General features: G+C 42.8%; 2 protein-coding genes across 2 annotated transcripts; both read right to left on the reverse strand.

Annotated features, from left to right (window-relative positions):
- Positions 1–1516: 1516 nt before the first annotated feature.
- stac (SH3 and cysteine rich domain) lies at positions 1517–15885 on the reverse strand. The gene is made up of 12 exons (XM_068751938.1): positions 15772–15885; positions 14789–14821; positions 13359–13692; positions 11333–11466; positions 10264–10345; positions 10057–10163; positions 9273–9354; positions 8710–8777; positions 6605–6693; positions 3569–3620; positions 2945–3082; positions 1517–2375 (listed from the first exon to the last, which is right to left on the reverse strand). The coding sequence occupies exons 1-12, from the start codon at positions 15883–15885 to the stop codon at positions 2277–2279; spliced, it is 1332 nt and encodes a 443-aa protein (XP_068608039.1). The 3' UTR covers positions 1517–2276.
- A 4181-nt stretch (positions 15886–20066) lies between these two features.
- mtfr1l (mitochondrial fission regulator 1-like) lies at positions 20067–22795 on the reverse strand. Its single transcript, XM_068752075.1, has 6 exons — positions 22781–22795; positions 22556–22663; positions 22361–22470; positions 21805–22016; positions 21081–21456; positions 20067–20972 (listed from the first exon to the last, which is right to left on the reverse strand). Exons 1-6 carry the CDS (start codon positions 22793–22795, stop codon positions 20855–20857), a joined length of 939 nt encoding a protein of 312 aa, XP_068608176.1. The 3' UTR covers positions 20067–20854.
- Positions 22796–23574: the final 779 nt, after the last annotated feature.

Raw genomic sequence — 23574 nt, forward strand, 5'->3', positions numbered from 1 at the left:
AACTACACTACATAGATTTTAGATTTAATAGCCTGGGGAGGTGTTCCAGGCACGTCCCACTGGAAGGAGGCCTTGGGGAGGACCTAGGACACGCTGGAAGAGTGTCCTAGGTCTGGAAGAGCTGGATGAGGTGGCTGGGGAGAGGGAAATCTGGAAATCACCTCGGGATTAGAAGAAATACCAGAAGATAAAAAAAGTGAAGGGCTGTTCAAATCTCTTCGCTGATCTAACTGGTCAAACACTCCCTTAATACATCCATGGAGCTGTTGGTCGGATTGAATTTTCCATCCCTGAAGCCATACTGTTAGATTTAATTATTATGGACACCAATAGATTTCCCTCAAACATTTCAGGCAGAATAACACTATTCAGAGAGAGAGCGAATCAAGCGCCTGCGAGTCATCTGTGCCTTTCCGGCTTCACACCTTCTGAAACCACTAACACTCACACTCGGTGGTTCGTGTCTTCAAAAACCAGACAAGCATTGCCAGTTGCTGTTTTCAGATGCGTCTGGGGTGTCATATTGATAATGTGAAGTAACAGAAGCCAAGCATGTCTACCGGCAGTGTTCTAATTAAACAGTTTTAATAAATCAATATGTGATGTTATTGCTGGGGTTGTTTTTTAATGGAAATACCTGCTGGAGCATCACATATATTCCCTTTATGTGCCAGCTTCTTTCGTACGACGCATGGCCGTTTGATCCATTTAAACATACTGACTAGTGTCACTTCAAAGCCTTGCTGCTGGGGACCGAGATCCGTGCTCATCTTTTTTGTGATTTCAGAAACAAAATGTTATAGATCATTCATTCATTCATTTATAAGTAAAGAAGGAAACAACGCGGTGAAAAAAAGTCAAATTCTGCTGGTCTGTCACTGTTGGTGTTAATCATGATCCAACAGGTGGCGCCAGAGTTAAATATCTGGAACTAAAGTGACAAATAAAACAGTGATTGATTGTCTCAGTATGAATAGACAGCCTGCACGTCCTGCAACAGTCTTAACATTGAGTATGCGAGACAGAAGATGCTTCATCTCAATCAGTTATTTTCACTGCCAGCTAAATATGTGCAACTTGCACTTTATGAGTGGTGGATAACTTATGAGCACGAGGGGGGAGAAGAAGCAGAGCTTCGATAAATGGGGGGAGATAAACCGGCTGCATTTTCAATCCAACAGTTGATCTATGTGAAGTGGATTCTACTTCATTGGGAAAGACAGACAACAATCATGATGGCATTGTGATAAAGAAGGAATTTTAATCTGGCATGTACAGTATGTACAATGTAGAATTCTTGAGTATTCAATAAAGCCAAGTTTCAGTGCAGAACAGCCTTTAAGAGATATACTATATCTAATATGATGCAATACCTTTCTATAAATGCACCTCGCTAGATTCTGAACAAAGTGTGCACTCTGTGACACGCTTCATCACATGCAGCTCTGCATGTTCACATTCCCAGCAGACCACAGGAGCTCTGAATGAATTATTAATATCAGGCCAGAGCCGTACCTTCTCTTTCAGCCTTTTATAGCGACATGGCAGCATATGAGAGGAAATGTAATCAAAGAGTAGACCAGAAAAGGCCTTAAACGGTAGATTATGCAACATGGAAATAAAGCAAAATGTTATGTTTGATAAATAACTATACCCCCATTAACACTGAGTTAAATTCTTAATTTGAATTGATGAGACACTTTAGTGAGGGGGACAGCAGAGAATATCTAGCCTTTGATTGTGTCTAACTCCTCTGAAAATACTCGCCCACATCTATTTGTTGTGTTTGATGTGCTCTGTTGTTTTTAGTTTAGTCATGGTTGACTAAGGATTGAATTTTAAAGTAGATCTGAAGCTTCAACGAAGATAAACATACATGGTTTTCCCCTCCTTCTATTTTTCATCGCTAAAAAATCTGACAGATTAAAGCCTAGTAAAGTACAAACTACATCCTTTGTATAAAAAGCACTGAAGCATTGAGCAATAATACATGTAATGCTGTTTTCTTTGGCTTAAACGGCCAGTTGGCAGTTCTCCGTCAATGTGAAATAAAACTAAAAGAAGGGCAAAAACCCCACAAACATTAGCTCTATATATTAGACAAATCCAGTGAAACACAGATCTCCTCTCTGTCAGGCCAGCGTTTCTCTCTGAGGAGTCCAGTTTTCGTCCTAACTAGTTCCCTGTGTTGGAGGCTCTACATCCGGCTCCTCTGACCTCCAGGTGACTGATCCTCCCTGCCGTCTCTTCCTCTCTCTTGGTCTTGGTCATTGGTCTCAGATGATTTCCAGAACATCACAGGGAACGTATCCTCCCTTCTTTCCACTCGCCACTCTGATGAAGCCGCAGCGTTCGCACTCGTTACTCACACAGATCTGAGGGAGAAGAGGAAGGCTGCTTTAGTTTGGAAACTTGAAATTTTACCAAATGATTCAATATATGTTTGTAATTTGGCTAATATTCTAAAATAGTTTAATAAATGCATGCATTTTCCAATAAATGTTTCCTTTCTTTTCATCTTTCCTTAGTCATTCAGAAAATATGTTTGCGTGTGTGTTCTCCAGAGAATCTTTCCACTCTGAATGACTGGAAAACAAAAGCATTGAGTCATTGAGGTTGTTCACTTCACGTCCCCACATACCCTTGAAAACATTTCAAGGTTTGAATTTATGAATTATTACTCAGATGCACTGGTAGTCTATTTGGTTTATTTGAATTACTAAAGCTAAGAAAGAAAATAACAATAAATGAATACATTTAAGAATAGATGGACTGAAAAGGAAAATTATTAGAAAGATTCGGGGGGGGGGGATTTATACAGGTAGTTACTTCCCAAACTCGTGATGACTGGATCATCCTGTTACTGTTTGCTCTAAATGAATCTTTAGCTTTGAGGCGCCAAGGGCTTCAATTAAGCCAAATAAATATCAAGTAGACTAAACACCTGTCCCTCCTTCAGGGTGATCTGGCCTTGCTCCTTGCAGCCAATGAACGTCCTGTTACACCTGAAGACTCGGTCACCAGCCTGTAGCAGATGAGCAAAGGCTGCTGGGAAGAAACCGATCCTGTCCTCAATTACCCCCTGAAAAAAAATGAAAAATAAAAATAAAAACATTATGAGTGGCGAAGTCCACAAAGGCAGTAGGGAAAATACAAAATGTTTCTGTTCTGACCTCTATAAAGTCATGTGGTCACATGCATTGTTTAGGTAGCCATCGCTCAAAGACCAAATATGCCAGATGTCTTTGTTTATGTTCAACCCGTTAACAACAATTGTGGCATTAAAATGCATAACGGGTTTCTTCAGGGTCTGGTGGCAGCTGATTACGTAGTCCCATTTTGGCCATCTTGGCCCCCTAAATGATCAGTCATATATTTGTGTCCCGAGGTGTCCCTGCTCCTATAATTTACATCTTAGCTTCCTGCCATTTATGAGTTTTTATGTGGGTATTTTATGGACGTTGTGATAAACACACAACAAACCAGCAGCATTATCTTTAAGTGCACCTTGAAAGGTTAATTATACTTATATAAGTAATACTTCAGTGCACTATTGTGCTTTCCCTACCTTCCACCAGTCATCATTGGAGTCATCAGCCAGTAAGATTCTGTCTCCAGCTCTGAAAGATGGCGAAAAATAAATAACATTAAATAAAATCACCCTTAAATTTTAGCCATGGGCAGTATAAAACATTTACCTAATCTCTGTGACACTGCATCAGATTTGTGAAGAGATAATGTGACATTTAGTGTAGCCTCTGTGACCCGGCTCAGCCTGATAGCCAGCGGCCAGCCTCCGAGGTTCCCATGTAGCACCAAGGCAAGAGAAGAACCAGCCAGCATGCATGCTTTCCGAACTGCAGACTGTAGTTAATGCAAAAGCCTTCGGTGATTTTGGTTTATTAGGATGACAACTAAAGGGACGTAATGGAAACACAGCAGTCATAGGCCCTGGGTCACACTGAAGCAGGTGTGGTTTCATTCATTGTAAGCTGGAAACACAAAACACACAGACTGTCAAGGTTTAGTTTTTTCTTCATGTTCAGACTTTGGGGATGAGGCTTTAATAAAAATAAAAAAAATGTTTTTTTTATATTATATGAGGATGCGGATGGACCTAAATCCTGTTTTCTGTAAGTAATTCTTCTTCATTCAGGAAACGCATGAATCATTTTACCCCATTGCCACATGTGTGTAATGGCTAACATCTGTTCTCGGGTATTGGCTAAACCTGACCAATAAAAGTCAACAACAGCGCAGCTGAGGTAAATGTTGGTTCTTTCTCTTGTGGTTCGGTTCCAACCCTGGCCGTGATTTGATTGGGACTTCCCACCTTGACTCGTGAAACGCCAGGTGTCGCAGGTGTAAAACTGCATAGCGCCCAACGCTTCGTGAAAACAGACAATAACAACGGCAAAAAGGACAGTGAGCTTTAAAAACGCAGAGCTCGTCAGTAACACAATCACCACATAGAAGGCGATAATGCAATCAGAACATGTAGTGGCAGTGGAAACTGATCACAAACCTGATTTTCTCGCTAGATAAATGGAAATTGAATCTTTTGATGACAAATTTTATTCCCCCTTGTGGTTTCTTTAAGTTTTGGTGCTTGGTGTATTGATTACTGAATCTTGAGAGCGCATTCAGATTAGACATTTGAAACAAAGCCTGGTAATCTTTGTCCTGCATAGCCGGAAATGTGTGTGTGTGGATCCTCATAGGCTCAAATCCTTGTAGCATTTTTTTGAACTCCAGGAGCATGCTGATGATGCATGATGTCCTATCAATGGTGGTTAAAGCACAGGATACAAATGTAGCCTCGCAGCCTCTTTCTCGAATCCAATATTCTCTCCAATTATCTTGTCTGCTAAACGCTACACTATGTTCACCAGTTAGTAGCTGCCCGCCCGGCCTCAGGCAACGGTCCGTCACCGCACCGTTAACACAAGCATGAGAAATGAATTCCTGCTCTGATGATTTTCAAATGTTCATCTTTAAAACAAAACAAAAACAAACATGCAAACTGATTCAGGACACCTGAAACTGCAGCTGCTCCCACCATCACAGACAGACAGATCAATTGGGTCACAGCAAGTGTTTTCATTTAATTGCCAGATTGAAAACACCTGCTGTGACAAAACTAATTAGCGCATGTTAAGAACTGCAACACGTTCAGAGTTCACGCCAAAGACTGCATAAAACATGGATGTAGCTCCTGCAACTGCTGTACGGTGACTCTCCACAGACTGAGTTGCTTTCAGGATAACTGAAAGAAAGAATGAGATTGAGTGATATTAATAGACCTTTAATACACACAGGTGCCGCTAATGAGGCCACATGGAAATAAATCTTAGAGGACCATCTTCTAAAAGAAGGAAGCTAATTAGTTCCTATAGCAGATTTATCATTTTGTACTTTGACGTCTAGTGCTCTGAACACAGTGATTATACAAGATGAAGGAAAGTACTCATCAGATTGACGGGTTATAGTATTTCCAAACATAAAGTGAACACCTTGATTGCATGCCTTGGTCATGGTATATGGTATATAAGATAACATGTTAACATCAAGAACATGCAGGATGCATTTCTTTTGATGTCCGTCGAGGAGTTTATTTTTCCCCTGGTTTCTCTTTGTCCGTGTGTTGCCGGCATGCAAATAACTGTTGAACAGATTGTCATTAAACCGAGTGGGAGGGTTGGGAATGTGGCAGGAAAGATCCCATTAAAGAGTCAGACAACGGGGTGGATAAAAGATGTTTAAAAAAAAGTTGCATCACAGATTAAAAAAACTATTTCACATAATGTTTCCTAATGATAGTTATTGTTGTGGTTATGATGCACATTTCACATTTACCGAAAGCAAACTGTATTCAAAGTATAAAATGTTTTCAATGAATATGAATTCATATTTTCCTACTTCTGTTAATGCAAATCACTGTAAATTGTTCTCTGTATATCTACTGCGTGTGTTGTAACTCTTAACGCTTTAGGTCAGGGCAGACTTGTAAAGGAAACTTTAAATCTGACCAACATTTTTCCTGGGTTAAATAATTAAACATTAGCTAAACTGGACTAGAACGACTGCCTCGGAGGAGGCTTGTGCTCTATTGAGTGCCCTCTTAGTTTGTTTGTGTGTTTGTTTTTTGAGCATGCATTGTGTGTGCTGCTAAACATTTTTGGAGCAGCTATAATGAGAAAAATAAATGTATCATTATTTCTACTGACAAACAGTGGCAGGGGTCACTTCGGGATTCCTTTTCTGTCACTGGCCGTGCAGGCATCTGCAACCAATCAGCCTCTTTGGACTTTAGAGTAAATTAAAAACAAGAGAGAACAAACCACGTTTATTAAAAATGATGTTGAAATAAACAGCACATCCTCATTAAATTCTATATCATTCTCGACAAGAAGACTTTGGAGAAATATGATGAATTAATCAGGCGTGGATTGAATCTATTTGGTCCTGGGGGGCAAACATGAGTCGTGTTCCCAATGAATTTGTAATTGCGATGTCTTTTTTCAAGCACTTCTTGGGCCGAGCGGTGTCAGTGAGTGCTGCAGCGGGATCTCTTCTTAATAGTGACAAGTGTGCGTGAGTTCACCTCATCTCCAGGTCGTGGCTCTCCTGAGGAGAGAAGCTGTGCAAGGCCACGTAGGTGTTGAGCTTGAGGACGTCTTTCTGCAGCTCCAACTAGACACCAAACACACACATGGCTAACAACTTAAACAAGCTCACAAACACGCAAAAACAACACAACACCATATCCCTCTTTCTCAGTTTTCTCACAGTCGTAATAGAAAGCAGCCTGTTGGCTTTAACATCGGTGGTGGGATCCCTGCTGATAGTCCACAGAGATGCTTAAGTCGTCGTGCAATCTGTTCTTTCTAATCCACTGTCAACATGAGTGGGAGAATTCGTGAATGCAAAGGAAGTTAAAACGGGACAAGGGTGTGGGTGGAGAGGAAGTGGCTGGGGAAGTGTTGACACATTCAGCACGGAGAATCGCCGGAGTTTTTAACACCTGCTCAGAAAACTGCCGTTTGCTTCCTTGCATCATCACCTATTCTGAATCTGAATCCTGATAATACATCTCGGAAATGCCTCGCCCTATTCCTGCACAATGCCTGCACGCATGTCTCGCTAAATACAAGGGATCGACCTCTTAGGGGTCAAACTTAAGGCCATTTCTGCAAGACAGCAGGGGGCATTTGGCATTTCCCAAGTGGACCGGCAACATAACTGATGAATGAGTTGAGTTAACTGTAGCCACAAAGAAAACTGCCTCTCTGTCCACAGGATGAAAACTGCATCAAGCATTGGCAATCCATTACAGCTCAGCCTTGAGAGGCTCTTGATGCTGTGGAAGTGTGAAACATCAAATGAGAGGCCAGGGACTGCCAAGACAACAGCCTCCTTTGTGATGGAGCTATTACAGAAGAGTTGGTGACTTGAGTAACAATTTTCTAAAGGAAAAATGGAAGAGAAATGGAGGATCAAGGGTCAATTTTTGTTTTCTGCCTCTTGGGGCTGCAAACATGACATGGTTTCAATTACATAAATTGATTGTGAAGGTCTAAGGCAGCAGTTGTCATCCGCGTTCAGTGGTTGGTGTTTATCATACGATGTTTTATCAGAGATATCTCTTAGCTGCCTGCTGCAGACGAAAACCAGCCCTGCAACAAAGCAGTAATCTAAAACAATAATCCACAAAGAAGAGAGGAGCTGCAGTCAAATTGTGATTCACAGATTTGCCACTGTGTTTATGTTACACGTCTATTGCTTTATAAAAATGATTATTTATTAATTCAGACCGACTAACCGACAACTGATTCTTGGTGCTCTTAAGTGGGAAGGTGTGAACAGGTGTGGGGTCCTGCGTGCATCTTTGAGCATGAACCTCTCATCTCTAAAAGAAGGCTCTCTCTCTGCAAGCTCCCCCCCCCCCCCACACCCATTATCTTTCCATCTGTCTGTCCATATCTTGCCTGAAATGGACATCAAAACTGCAGCATCATACTGGAGATAATAGTCAAGTGTGTTCATACATCAGCTTGTTTTTTTTTCCTTGTATGGTAAATTGTTCGTTCTTACATTTATTCTAGTATCACTGTTCTTTTTCCACTGCTTACAATGGAGAACCCCCCCCCCCCCAAAAAAAAGTTAAAGTAAACAGGATGGTTGGCTGCACACATGAAAATATGTGTAAAAAAAAAAAAAAAATGCTGATACTGAACTGTATCTCCCACAAATCCCACCACGGAAGTTGAAAAAAGTGGAAAATAGAAATTTTGGAATCTGGCCATGAAATATTCATCATTACTCTGCAGGGGATGGACAGAGATTCAAAGAGGTTAATCCTTTTTCTTCCTCCGGTGTGAAATTTGCACCATCAGCACTGCATCCATACCGCAGAGAATTAAAAACAACAGCTCAGACCGCAGAGCTGCAGATCCAGATAATACTGGACTGTCGAGCCTGCTCCCAGTCTGCCCTCGCCAGCGGTCATGTCAGCTCGAGTTTGATTCGGTACAGCAGGAAGAGAAGTTTTCCATCAAGTCCTGGGAATTTCAGCAGTAACGATTGTAGGCAGGGGGCCAAAGTGCTGCATGCTAAATAGACGAGGAATGGACTGGCTGCTTCTCAATTCTCAGAGTAACTATGCAGATTTCAGACACTGGTCAGTAAACAAGTGGATCCGCGTCTCACCGGGAACTCTTCAGGGTTTCTCTCTGGTTGGTAGTAATGTTCCATCCCGTTCTCAATGGCCGTGAAAACTGAAGAAAAAAAAAACTTAACTTACAACCATTGTTTCAGTTAAGAAGGATGACGACCACATGACTGCTGGAAGGACATTAAATATGTAATAGTTATGAGAATACATTTCCCCTGAGTCAGGTGCCAACTCAAATTATGTGCTCAAAGTATTTCATTCAGATTCAGTTTCCTGTTGTGACAGGAAGTGATGGAAGCATCTTCAAAGACCCAAGGACTGCAGCGCCTCTGCATCCTTTTAGTTCTTCTCTCACTGCTTGTCTGTGAAAGGTCAGCGCCTTGGCCCTGACTATAGAGGCTGTTGTGCAGCTGAAAGAACCCGACCAGTAATTCTATAACAGGGCCAAGGTGATGACAGCAACATGTGTTAGGAGCCTTAATCCAGAATCCAGGGTTGCAACCACTTTGGATTCTCGTAGGACAAACGACAGCAGTGTTTTTTCCTCGCCACATGGTTTTGATCCAAAATCACAATTTGCACCACAATACATACTCACCGTCGTCACTGTCTTTTCTCGTTAGCTCCTGCTTGCTGCTGTGAGCCACCAGTTCCTCTGGAACGTTATCCAAGTCATTGGTCTGCAGAGATTAGACAGAACCGATTAGATTAGACACAAGTGGAGACATAATTAAAAGGATAAAGGCCAAAGAGTAACTTCTGAGGAAAGGACCGGCTCATGCTCAGCTGCAGCCGTGGCCTCGCAAACATACTGTTTTTCACTCGTGTATTTGGAAACAATTATCATAACCCCCGCTGAGATCACATTGTCTCTGTGAGCCTCCACTGACACAAACAGAGACACACCCATTCACTAACAGCTGCACAGGACAGAACAGGATGGCCCAGCAGCGTTTAGATGTCATCACAAGGAGGCATGTTTCCAGACTGCAAGTAAATCTTTGCATACATTACAAGTGAAAAGCAATGAAAGACAGATTTCCTTGCATATTCTGTTTAGCGATGGAAAGCTGGACAGGGAGTGCAGAGCCCAAATCGACCCAGTCCATCTCCTGTAGCTGTAGCATCAGTGTATGCACTGGCATTTCCCTTCATCACACCGCCTGGATCAGACTGCCTTTACTGGTGCGATGGTAATCTATTTGGACCATCGGCTACACTAGGTCTGTTTCAGTGCAACAAGGATAAAGCAACTCTGGAATAATCTGCGTGTGTATGCAGTTTATATACGTTTGGCTTTGAGTGCAGAAATCAAAGGCATGTATTGTAAAGAGGGTAAAAAGGAGCACAAGTTACAACCGGACATGACAAATTATTCTTACCGAGTTTCTGTGTGGAGACTCAGATCCGCTGGCCCTCTTCGCTTTTTGGGCCAGCGACGTCCCAAACCGTAAGGCCTCATATACTGGGTCCACTTTATTACCACAGGCTTTAAGACATGACAGAAGCTAATGGTAAACCAATGTAAAGATAGCAGGGCAGATCATCTAAAACAACTCTAAGGTAGGCAGGAGATTAAAGATGCTCACCGATTGGCATGACCTCCTTAATGCAGCCATACTGTTCCTGGATTAGTAACGGAGAGCTGTAGTACCGCCGGAAGCCTTTGGGCTGAGGAGAGATTGAAGAAAAAAATAGAGGTGACAGATATCAGAGACAAATATCAGCAGCCTGACGTTGAAACATAATCCTGTTTAGTCGGACATCTCTGACACAATGACGTCACTGATAGTTCAAGATGTTTGAATTCAAAGACCTGCATGTTAAATTCCACTTGTATTAAGTTTTTTTTATTCTTGTCATGTTTTTTCCGGCTAAAGGTCTTGGTTCCATGAAAAACAAGTATGGCTGTAGTAGTGTACAAGTTTGGTGTAAGCTGAGTTTAGAGCTGCAGCACACTGGGGAAACGTCCCTTTTTATGCTTGACCTCTCGACCTCATTTTCCACTCCAGAGATCCGCTCTTATCTCCCAGCCTCATCTCTCGGCCCTTTGGTGGAGCGATATCTCCAGAGAAAAAGGCTGCTCCCCCCCACTGTCCGCACTACCTCGGCCTCATCCCCAAACGAGGACGCTTTTTTCTAGCCCTCTTTCTTCAGCTAATTCCTGTGGAATTTTCTCAAGGGAAGTGCAGTCAAATGTGGAGGAACAAGGTGGGAAAGATGGGAAATCATAAGTCATATCAGCCGGCAGTGCTCCAGTGTAGAAATGACAAGGGAGTCTCGGTTCACTCCTGAGTGACAGTTGCTGCTATGAGGGCTATGCCTTTCATGTATCAAACTAGAAGGCTGACTTCATTTGCCTATTCTCGCTGTATTGCCTCACTGATATCTCCTCTAGCAAGTCTCCTTTGCCCTCCCATCAGCAAGGGAGGAATGAGGACATCCTAAAACACAAGCTGGGTCAGATTGATTTCAGTATCAAATGGAGGATGACGGAGGAGAAGCGCAAGGAGTCAAAATCTAGAGAAACAAGAGGAGCCCTGCTGTGTCGCTCTCTCAACCTCCTCTGAGGTTTCTGCTCCTTAAGTTAAAAAGCACTGATTTAAATTAGATGCCTGTATCATGTTTAGCTTTAAAATTCCGTGTCACGCTTCGTACCAGTTTCCCCATGCAGCGCTGCTGTCCCACTCCATTCTCACATTTGTGGTGGAGGCTCATCTTGCAGGCTTTGCAGCGGAGGCCGTGCTTCGCTGTATTTCCCGCCAGGAACACCACATGCTTGGCTGTTGTGCCTGATACGAACACAAAAGGGAGGAGTGATTCGGATCTGGCATGTCAGGATATGGACACAAGTTGCATTGCTAAGCAAAAAGTAAATTACACACAAAGAGGCAGAAGAAATGGAAAATATTTTTCAGAGCCGCAGCTCAATTTTTTGGAGGTTTTCCCGGCATGCAAAGGGAAAATCTGTGAAGTGACATGTTGAAGAAAAGTAGCAGAGCAACAAAGAACATGCACTTCTCCAACACCTTTTCAAACAAACCGACGGCGACGGACCCGTAAATCCATCATATTAACCCATTTAAAACTGTTAATAAATTCAAATTAATCTGATTTGTGTGTGAACCGAAGTTACGCAACATTGCAAATGCAAACACGCAGCATGAATGTGCCCAGAGGTGTGTGAAAGAGCAACAAATACAGGGAGCGAGATCAAGAAGAAAGCAAAAGGGAGAGAAACAGTCCTTTCAGGGTGGAGATGTGAGACTAAGAAGAGAATGATGTTGGCAGAGAGTAAATCCCACATGGCAACAACAATGGCTCAGCCTTTAATGAAAATCACTGAACTGAGGCAGCCGCTGTGTTCGTTTGTGAGACGGAAAGGAAGACACGAGGTGAGGGACGCATTAGGCATGCATGGATGTGCAGCAAGTCGGTGATACTGGCGCGTTTGGAGAGTGAAAGTCTGACTGCCACACACACATTCTACTCTGAATATGCACATTGTTACGATCATGTGGTTGCAGACGTCACAAATATTCAAAAGGAGGAGTCGCTATTTAACAGGCAAACAAGTTTGGGTTCGAAAACGTTTTTTAACAGATTTAAAAGATCCTCACATTACAAACATCCTGAGAATCTAACCGATGAAAACATCCAACTGAGGGGTTGGAGAATAACTCCCCTCAGGTGCAAAGGCAAAATACAGCGCCTGCAATTTGCCTTTGTGGGGCAATATAAATGCTTTCTGCTACGACTATGCCGGAGTGATGTGGGTAGCCTTTAAGCATCAACTATTAATGTTATGCTGCCTGAGTCAAACTCAAAGAGACTTTGGAAGTGACTGGAGGAATTTTTATATCCCTAAAATATTGTGGAAAAACAGGAAGATGAGAGGAAAGAAGATGGAGGAGTGTTGTGTGACAAGAGCATCCACTCCAGTGCTGTTAATAGCAGCTGTCTGGCAGCGGTGGACTTTTAGTTCTTCATTGATTAATCAAAACGCATGTGCCTTGCTCTGGCAGCACTATAGGAGTGAGAATATGGACATCTCATATGGGATTCATTGATCGACTTCTGTTGGTGTGGAGAGAATATAACATCCAGGTTTCATGGCTGTCAAGTTGCAGATGAGCACTGCGACACCCGTGTCGGCATTTCAGTCCAGATTATCCAGGAAAATGTGAGATGTTCAATTTGCTGAACAGGGTTTAAATAAAATATTAAAAAGGGGACTTGGTGAGGAGATGTAACACAAAACTGTAATTGTGACACCAGGCAGAACACCTGATCCCTGAACAACACAACAAGCACAGATGGAACACTGTTAGCTGCTGGATGGAAGGACCTGGATCGGTGTGCCGAATAGCAGGACAAAGATGTGGTCGTGTCAGCAGGTGACGATGGAAGCAAAGCCAGCTGTTTGAGTTTATTTCAGTATTTCTCTTCAGCTCTCTCATTTCCTGTTGTAACTACATTTTTAATATTGTCTCATTGTACTCTGATAAAAAGGTTTTGCTTGAAGCTTCACTGGGTTATCGTGACACATAATCTGATCTCATCATAGAAAGGCAGTTTTAAGCGCCGTGAATGCAAATCTGATGTATTTGTCTTGTTGAGATGCTTTATTTGACATTCTAATCACGCGAATGATGGCGGGTGGTAAACTGACAACCATACATACCTACGATCATGTGGTTGCAGACGTCACAAAATGTGGGCTTCTTAAAGATGTGCTCCATGAAGCAGTGTCCTGCTGAGTCCACCTGCAGCGGGTTACGTGACTGGCAGCGGGATGTGGGTGGAGGAGCGCAGGGGATTGCCGGAGGGACCGGAGGGATGGGCAGGCTGGCGGCGTGCGGCGGAGCCATGCCGACGCTGCAGAGGTGGCCGGTGCTGCTGCTCACATCGGAGAGCAGCTCCGTCTTGTTGTCACTGTTGGCTCGGAAGAAGTTGTCCGCGCTCTTGCTGCGGATGCTCTTGGTCTTGAAGGACAAAGAACGCTTGAGTCTCTGCAGCTACAAAGAAAGGAGAAAAGTGGAGGGAGAGAGAGAGAGAGCGATGAGAAGCAAATCCAAGTCCAGCTATAACCTAAATGAATTCATCTCCAAAAACATTCAGGCAAACATTCAGTGGCCTTTGGCCTTCTGAGCCTTCAAGGTTCCCAATCTGGAAGGTAAAGTGATTATCAGTTAGAGCAGAGCGTCGTGTCATCGCTGACTTCCACATGCTGTGCTGCCATTTCGGGCCACAGCTTCCATCAACCTCATTAGTCTCCTCCGTTTACAGCGACACTATCCGTAACACTCTTTATTGACATTTCCTCATTTCACCTCCCAGTGAAAACTCCCTCCTCCCTGAATCCGATCTCATTTTGGGCTCAAATGTGCTACTGTTTTCAGGATGTTTGAAATACTGTGGGATTTCAGATTTCGGCTGGTCTCTAACAGAAGAAATAATATATCCTTTAATCGCTGATGAGTAGGGAAAGAGTCCTGTTGATTGATTACTTCTTTTCACAAAGTACTGCGGAGAGTTCTGGCTTTTCTCGCTTCACATGAAATCCCATTGAAGCACACATGGAATATCAGCTGCAAACTGTTCACAGCGCTGACCACTGCGGCTCTGTGGTGAAGATCGATCACTTCTCCGGGTCACTCTGGAAACAATCAATGAGAGACCTCTCTGACACTGCCGCTCATACACACACACACACACACACGCTAACGCATGATTCACACTGGAGCGAAAATCACCGCACAAGTGACACAAATGCAACTTTAATAAAGTTGTTTTTAAGCACTTGTGCTTTTTCTCTATTTAACTTTTCTGCAGTTCAACATGCGTTGAAGAAGCTGATGACACCAAATCTCGGTAATCCAAAATAAACCAAAAAGCCAGTTATCTCAAATTAAAAAGCAAAACAAAAAACGTGATGTCGACAGATATGGGCCATGACGGATTCAGACGGTATTTTCTTCAATATTTGATCTTAAAAAAACAGCAGAAGTTGTGATATGACACAACTTTGATCTGCATACACATGCTGATATGCTGGTATGCTATGGTGGTACTAAAATAAGCAGCACGGTTTGCGCTAGAGTGGAGCCTCACCTTGCGCTTGTGATGATCAGGCCTCACAGTATTCTTAAAGGAGGAATAAAAACACAAACACAGCTTAACGTAATGATAGTGCATTTATGCCACTTACCCTCGCTGTTGGAATGATTTAACACTTTCTTAAAGCACTTGTCTTTATGGGGTGTTTAACAACTAATGGCCTGGGATATTTAAAGTGAAGTAAGTTCTTCGGCAGAATTTTTTTAAGTTGTGTTCAGAAGTCAGCCAAAAGTCTCTGGAATTTCCAAGTGACCATGTCCTCATATTTAAAAAAAAAATCACAATGCAACAGTAGAGATTGTCCCCCACGGAAAAAAATAGATAAAATCAGGGAAAGCATGAATCTCCTCTGTCCTGCACAGATAAAGCCATCCATTGCCAGTCCATTTTACTGTTAATGGTCGTAGTCTGGGAAACGTGTCCCACATAGATGGCAAAACGCCTGAGGCAGCTGCGGATCTCTATCACACAGCCTACTTTATACATCAACCACGCACAAGCAGAAAGTCCAGAGCCACATGGCATTTATTCACAGTGACTACACACACAATTCCACATTCTTCACTTACCAGTAAGGCACACAAGCTGTTTTATATGCCAATCAAGAGCTTCAAATAGCCTTGCAGTCCTGATTGACAAATTTCAGCACCACTAACGCTTAGGTTTTTAATCCAGACATTGTTTCTCTATAATCTTCTGTGTCCCATTGCGTGAAGGGATGTCATTCTAATAGATTTACACCACTTTAATGTTTTGCTGTGCAAAAATGAATCTGTGTTGGCACTTTGCAAAAACAAAAAAAACAACAATCCTGTTTGTGAAGTTAATATTTCGAAGATTCCTTAAATTTAATCAGTCAGTAATTAATAAAAATGACAGGTTAAGTATATTGTATAGCTGTCAGACTCTTTGAAAGTTGGACAGAAGCGCTGAACGACCTTTCAGACCTGCTACTAAATGCAAGCAGCACATCCTACCTTCGTTTCCTGCTGGTTGGCGTTCGTTGTTGGGGATCTGGGTGTCTCGTCGAGGTCCCGTTCGTCCTCTTTGGCCCCGCTTTCGTCCTGATTCATGTTAGCCGGTGGGATCATCCTCCTTTTTTGGGAACTCTAACGCAACAGCTGCTCTGTACAGTTTGTCCCCCCCCCCCCCCCCCCCACACACACACACACACGCACTTTTTAAATGGTTCCCATCGCTCTTGAGTCACCGTGACCCGAGGACAGGAGGGGAGGAAGTCATTCGGACTCACCGTTGCTGCCTCCAAGGCGAAGTCTGCGTCTCAAACGCCGACTGGAAATGACAATAAAACGATTTCAAGAGGCTGCAGAAGAATGTTTTTATTTAATCTAAAGTGGGAAAAGTCTTCTTTAACCGCAAAGTGCCCTGTCCTTTTCACAGAGGCTTTTGTGTCTGTCGTGTCCGTCGCGCGTAATGATGCCAAGACATCTCCAAGTCCACGCTGTGCGCCGTGCGCCGTGCGCCACACACTGCCAATACTGTGACGGGTGAATAGCTGCATATGCAGAGAGAGAGAGAGAGAGAAGGTTGGGGAAGGAGGAGAAATATGACACGACGACTCTGTCCAGCCAGAGTCCCTCAGAAACATCCATGATGTAGTACTTGTAATCCCTGTACTTGTAATCCCTGTACTTGTAATCCCTGTATTTGTAAACCATGTATAATTTATTAGTTGTATCTTTTAGGCCACTAAATACCCTTTTTGAAGTTATTATTTCTCGACAGTAATATCAATCTTTTCATCCGAATCATAATCAAGCACCCGTGGCTCAATGTGCATGAAAACACGATTAATTGTGGCTTATGTTAGCCTTAAGGAGAAAATGTGACGTATTGTCCTCTGTGATAATAAAGGGGAGACAGTGTGGCAGCATATACTCAAGGTTTTATTTCGTGGAGAATGTGTTAACTTCTAGGTTTTTGTTTCCTTGGAGAAGAGACGCTGCTCTGCCTTTGGGGTTTCCCTGATCAGAGGAGAAGACATGTAATTTGTACTATCAATTGAAAAACATGCTTTGGTGCTCTATAGTTTGCTCTTTCAATGAAGAAAACGTTTTAAATGCTCTCTGGGGTGCCTGATCCATGGGGGGGGGGGGTCTTTCAGGGTCTCTTCCAATGGAGAAAATGCAATGCAGTGCCTTTAATCATTACCAATTTGGAACTGCTTGGCAATAAATCTATTATGGCTTTCCCTTTTGCCTCCAGATAGCCTGAAATCACAAGTGCAATCCATTTCTTAATTAACAAACTCGATGGTACATCTGTTGAAATAATGGCACATCTCTGTGAGAATGCGTGTTACAGATGCTGTCTAATTTAACACTGCAGTAGTTCTGTCATCACTGCTACTACTACTACTACCACTTTTGATATTACCACTATTGCTATTACTGGTACTATTACTACTACTACTCCTACTACTATCTATCTACTCACTATCTCTGACTGATAAACTGAGAAGTTGGACATTCTGTTTGTTCTCCTCGCTGTGCTGCCGTCCCCACTGAAGCGTCGTGATTTCACCACTAGATTCGACCCGGTGACGTACCGCTGACCTCCGCTGACCCTGCAGCTGGTCTCCAGCTGGTCATTGTGATGGCTCGGCGTGCCACTTAGAGCAAATGACACAGCGGAGGCTAAGAACAGAAAGGAACAGCAGCTGATCCTCTGACATGCTGAACCACATACTTGTCAGACGTTTTGCTTTTTTTTAATAGCTGTTGTTATTGGAAAATATATATGAAAAGGCTTTTACGGAATATGGAAATAATCGTCAGGTGTCTGTTTCAGGAATCACACCAATTTAATTATATAAGATAAGATCTGAGATAAAAAAAATGATAAAACAACATGATACAATAAGAAAAAAAGCATGTGTTAAATGTCACTGAACTGTAGCTACTATCCAACCTGTTACTCACAGACTGATGGAACGATATAGCAACAGGTGCACGGCAGTGCTACAGTGAGAAGCACTTCAGTGTGATTAACACGACCTCTTAAGAACCTAATTTAAGATGCATCGCGAAACAATCACGCTTAAAGGGGCGAAGCCAATAATGAGACAGAATCATTACAAAAGGCCCAAAAATAGAACCAATAGAATGGATTCAGTAGAGCTGGAACCACTAGAATAGCTGTTCCTGTTGTGAGTCACACGGGTTAGTTGTAATAATTTAGTGTAACGATGACGTGGGCGGCTGCGTGGGTGACCCCCGGTGGGGAGGGAGGGAGGGAGGGAGGGAGGGTTGTCAGGGTGGGAGCAGCAGAGGAGCTGTTTTTATCATCATGAAGCTGAGTGACTTTTGGTATTTCCTCTGGAATTTTCAAAGCCGATCGGCTTCAGAAGACTCTGGGAAATAGATTATATCTGCTCATACAGCAAAATAAGAATATACTTCCTAAACTAACAAAAACAACAACAGTTATTTCACTGTAGATTTGGTGAGACAGACAAAAACGTGGCTGGAAAATCTAAATATAGCGAGTCGAGGTCAGGAGATGGATGAATCGTGCAGTTTATTGCAGCATGGATGCATCAGGTGTCGATCCCAAATCTGAGTTTACTACCTGAACAGATTTTATTCACAAGAGCCGTGCTCTCGAATACAGCCTTCATACTGAACGTGCTTATTCTATATACCAGGTACTTGAGTTATGTCGTACACTTGAAATGTAATAAGAAAAACAACTTAGCTTGCATCCATGTGCGCTCACAGCCTGATAATATTACAAGCATCATCTTCAGGAGGAATACTTATATCCCCAAGACACATTTCCAGCATGGTTATTAGGCATTTTCTGTTTCTCCAAATCGTACAAGGAGATTCTAATAAAGAACACCTACTGGTGACCTCTTTGTGAATCCATTGCAGCTCAACATGTTTTTCAGACTGGTTCATCAAAACCTTGACAATGATTCTGGCCAAAGAAACACTTCACCCATTTTGGCGACATAATGCAATTTTTCCTCAATGAAGGGGAACAAAAAAGCAATTCTAAAAGTAACAAATTGATTTGAAACCTGGCAGCCTTTTGGGTATATTTTAGACACTGGTGATAAGTTTTCAATGACGGGTATCTTCTTGAGGGGCTTCTAGCTGCATAAGGCGATGTTGATAATTTCACTTTTCGTTTGGAAATGTGTCAATGTCACTTTGAACTTTGGGATTAATAAAGTATCCTGAACTAATGGCCTGCGTATTTCAGAGCCTAATTGCGACACCATTAATTGAACTCTCCACAGACATCTCCCTGTAGCTAAAATAGGGAGGCAGTCCACTGTGGAGGTGAAGAGAGACAAAGTAGGCCAAGGACTCCCACAGAAAATAGACTGCGACTCATTGAGGGTCCAGATCATCATGGGAAAAGACAGAAAACGGGAAGAGAGGCGGGTTGACAGTAGCACTAGGGATCAGTTTTAGTACAGACCCCGCCGAGGCATGCAGAGAAGGGATATAAGGTTATAACTGCATGCAGGCATTATATACGTCATTATAAGTATACTATTATAGTATAATCTGTATAGAAGTTAGAAATGACCACATACTTAAAATACTCCAGTAGAGCCTGTGCAAAAAAAAACACAAAAACATTTATTTTTCATATCAAAGTCACACTCAATCACATCTGAAGATTGTGGTAGAATAACTAGTAATCTTTTTGTACATTGAACTAAACATATATCCTCCTCCCACTGACTGACACTCAGATCAGACATTTCTAGATTAATTGATGAGATCAGATTATTTTAGATAGTAATTAAGGGTGTTTTATGTGGAAGTTACATCGCTCGAAATTCTGTGACAATCCATCAAATCTTTAATCTGCAAGACAGCACCGTCCCCATGTGGTGAACCTGGGCCATACACGGAATTGCTAACACAAAAAAGGGTCCCCCGCAATAGCCTAGTCTCAAATCATGATGCCAATCTTTATTTATAAGACCTCAGGAAACCAAACATGATAGTGGGTTTGATCCTCTGCAGCCTTACAATGGAAATAATCCTTTAAACCAGAGAGGAACAACAGAAATTCAGTAGATACTATTCTTACAGTGTTGTTCCTTCGCTAGTTGGTTTGTACTTGGATCACAAAGGCAACATTTAAATGATCCCCACAGAACTGGTACTTCATTTCGTTGCTCATTGAAACTTTGTAAGACTGAAACATGGCAAACTCAGAAAAGACGAGGATAAGGGGTACATTTGGGGAAAGGGCAAGCAATGAGAGATGGGCCGATCGACACAAATCCATGGCACTTCATTTATTATACGGAAAGGTTCAGGCATTTGAACAGGCAAAACATCTGTGATAAGGCGGCGACAGGAATATCGATCATCACGACTCACACAAGCATTCGACCTAAAGTCTACATACATTAAGATGTAAAACGGCTCTTACGCTTCGTTACGGTGAAACATTTCACTCCCACGCACAATTTCTTCGACAGATACACATCAAATTTTAAACAATATCGGCAGAATCTTCTTGCGCCGCTTTCACTGCGGGCTTCGACTTACGCCCAAAAGGTTTGGCTGTGACTGTTTGGGTGAGAGACGCTCCACAATATGCAACCAGCAAAATAAAACGAGGACAAAGAGCTAATTTCCGGACCGCAAGATGAAACAGTCTGCCGGGCCGTCATTCAAAAGGAATCTAAGCATAAAATAACTTCTCAGATGGATGCATTGCTGAGACTGTTAGTAGAAGAAAAAAACCTGGCTGTTCTCCTTCACGGTGCACCAGTGCTGTGAAGTTCACGTTCGGTTTTCAATGTCTGGCACTAAGTGTATTTTTGTTCTAACTGTGGCCATCAGGCTTCGGCCTTAGGTCTGAGGATCGAGGATGTGGATCCACGGGTACATTATCCACAGGCAAGGGCCTAAAAATAATAAGGGAGAGAAAAACAACTAAGAACACACTGAATACACGAGGTGGGATCGCATCACCATCACATGCAGTCAAAGGGTTTTCATTCTATCCCGTCCCGACTTACATGGAACAGCAAGATTGGGAATTGATGATAATCACGTTGGGCTACTTTCGTTTAAGGGAGGAAGTATCTTCTTCCTTCAGGACAAATTTTTTCCGTAGAGCTTCTGAAATCAGAGTGGCGGAGTCCTCTTCCCTGAGGGACGTACAGCCTCTGTTGTACCTGCATCCGCACCCACACCCGCCGAAAAAAAATGTTTTAGTTATTTAATCGATACAGCCACTAATAATTTGTGGTTTTCCATGGGGTACGTGAGCTACGTGCTCTCACCTGTCTTTGCTCATCTTCATGCGGTTCATGTCCTTCAGGATGTCCATAACATCGGCAAAGCTGGTGGACTTGGACAGCGACACTGTATCCTCCTCTGCCTCTCGGAAGTCCATGCTAGGCCGGTCCAGGTCAAAGGTCGCTGACGCTGTCATGGAAATAGGGGGCAAGGGGTCGGGAACAAGCTCTGACACCACAGAGACATCTTTCTCATCCTCCTCTTCCTCTTCTTCCTCCTCCTCCTCTGTGACGTCGCTGATGACAAAGGAAGCAGCAGTAGTGGCAGCTGGCTGGTAGGACGCCGTTTCGAAGGGGGCCATGGAGAAGCTCATGCTTGTGTCATCGGGGGAGAGCAGATCAGGGGTCATGGGGTTGGAGCCTGACAGAGCGAAAAGGATCAGGGCGGAGTATCAGTCGGTTGTGAGGGTGAGGGAAAAAGACGGGGCGGTGCAAAAGATCAAAAGGAACACAATCGCAATGTCATTTCATGCCAAATAAAAAGTACGCTTCTATGTATGTACCAAAAGAACAGCTTCAAAATGGGACAATAAATGTTTTTTTGTTTCGCAAAAACTCAGCAGTAAAAATACAGTCTCAGTAAAATAATCCTAAATCTAAACATATTTCTGGATTATAGTCTCCCTGTGCTTTAATGACAGGAGACGAACTAACTAATTACACTGTATAAAAACAGTTTACGTACTCAGCCCTGACTCCGGTTACATACCGGCATCACTCGCCACGATCTTGGCAATCTGCGCACGGAGTCTGCTGAGCTCGTCCTGCAGGGCTGTAGTGCGGTTCAGTGCGGTCGCCCCAGGCTTCTTAAGCCCCTCCATTCTTTTGCCCTCACGGCGGAAGTTGGGCACGGAGGAGTTCCGGTGGAGCACCAGGAGAGGCGTGGGCCGCCATTCATGTTTCAGAGGACGAGTGTCCGTCCTGAAGACAGAGGCAGTGGCATTGTCATATGATACAGCTCTTTTTTTTTTTACACAGAAAACAGGCTACCTAATACTTTACCTACAGTTTATTGGAGATACACCCCAATTCAACATTATCTTTCCTAATTTTATAGCGCTCAGTTATCCACCCTCTTTATGCAATGCAGAAATGAACAAATGGCTGACTCTATAATTTACTGACAGATTATATACAAAAACAGGACTTTCTTTAGGCTGGATTTGGCAGCCGGGATGACGGTTAAGTGATGAAGTGGTGAGTATTGACTTTGCATTGGTCCATGACCTTAGTAGTTGTCTCTTAAGGCTTGACTGGATACTTACCGCACTCTGGCATAGGTCTCTTCTTCATCTGCAACAATCCACGCTATATCTGCCAAGGTGGGAACTGATGGTCCATCAATGGGCCGATGAGGGGCCAGACCAGGTAGCTCCTAAAGCACAGGTTTATAAAGTCATGTAGCATGTACAAGGCATGTACAAGTATTGTGCTGAAAGTGTGGGATGTGATCTATATACCTGGAAACATGCCCTTTGTGGCGCTCTAATTGGAAGCGTGGAACCTATTCTTCTTACGACACTGCGGTTAGATCCGTGAGGCTTATTCTGCCAGATTGGAATAACTTCCTCCAAAACAAAAATGACAAGTACGTCGATTTCAGTGCATGGCTTTAAATTTACATTCCAGTAAAAATCCTGACAGAGAAATGTCGTGTTAAGTGAAGACGGGGGGAAAAAACTTACTGTCTCTGTTTCCATAGTGATGGTAGGTCAGTCTCAGTGGCTTCAGACAGAGTAGTTCAATAAACAGATGCCATGTCAGCGCGACTGTCACCTCTTGGGATGTAATTCAGTGAGAGGTTGAACACCTGTTAAGACAAAAATATGCAGAACATGAAGGTCAATTTATGGAAAACACAAACAATTCATTAACAAGATTCTGTTTCAAGCATATGGTGAATAATTATTAGAAAGGGCATCGTTTTAATCCATCTTTCTTTTGTTCTGTAATATCGGATTAAGATTAGGATGTTTGGCAGGGCTTGCAAACTGTAACCTAAATTATGCAAGTTTATTGGATAATGTCACTGAAACGCTCTTCACAATGAAGACCTGAGCACAGAACAGAAACAGGTAGGCTTAAGTCACACAACAAAACAGCCTGTGAAACCCCTACCTGCAAAAAGCACCAGAAACAGTCAGGAATCAATATAAATATCAATAGCACTAAAAAGTAAGTGGATCATGAATCAGCGAGCTTTCCTGAGCTCATCACTAACCGGGTGCTACAGTATGTGCATATAAACACCATGTTAGCTGTAGCGACACAATCAACGACCCCCATGACTGACCCCGAACTGTGGAATTTCTTTCTTATGAGTTTCGCCAATCAAGAAATACAATCAACGTCGCGACGTCGAAACTTACGGGCGATAATGGCTGTATGCAGGTAAAATAAATCGTTCAATTGTTAGCGCAAGACAGATTCTCCTCTCCTTTTTCTTCTTCGTCTTTATTCCTCTCCTTTTTCTTCTTCG

The sequence above is a fragment of the Brachionichthys hirsutus genome, chromosome 18 (genome assembly GCF_040956055.1).
Source record: "Brachionichthys hirsutus isolate HB-005 chromosome 18, CSIRO-AGI_Bhir_v1, whole genome shotgun sequence".
NCBI classification, from domain to species: Eukaryota; Metazoa; Chordata; class Actinopteri; order Lophiiformes; family Brachionichthyidae; genus Brachionichthys; species Brachionichthys hirsutus.

Coding starts and splice junctions, on each gene's coding strand:
- stac (XM_068751938.1), bottom strand. CDS start 15,885: ATGATCCCACCGGCTAACATGAATCAGGACGAAAGCGGGGCCAAAGAG. Junction 13,693..14,788: donor CTGATCATCACAAGCGCAAG/GTGAGGCTCCAC, acceptor CTTTCTTTGTAG/CTGCAGAGACTCAAGCGTTC. Junction 11,467..13,358: donor CTGCAACCACATGATCGTAG/GTATGTATGGTT, acceptor TGTTCGTATCAG/GCACAACAGCCAAGCATGTG.
- mtfr1l (XM_068752075.1), bottom strand. Junction 22,471..22,555: donor CACAAAGGGCATGTTTCCAG/GTATATAGATCA, acceptor CCTGTGCTTTAG/GAGCTACCTGGTCTGGCCCC. Junction 22,017..22,360: donor GAGACCTATGCCAGAGTGCG/GTAAGTATCCAG, acceptor CTCTGTCTTCAG/GACGGACACTCGTCCTCTGA.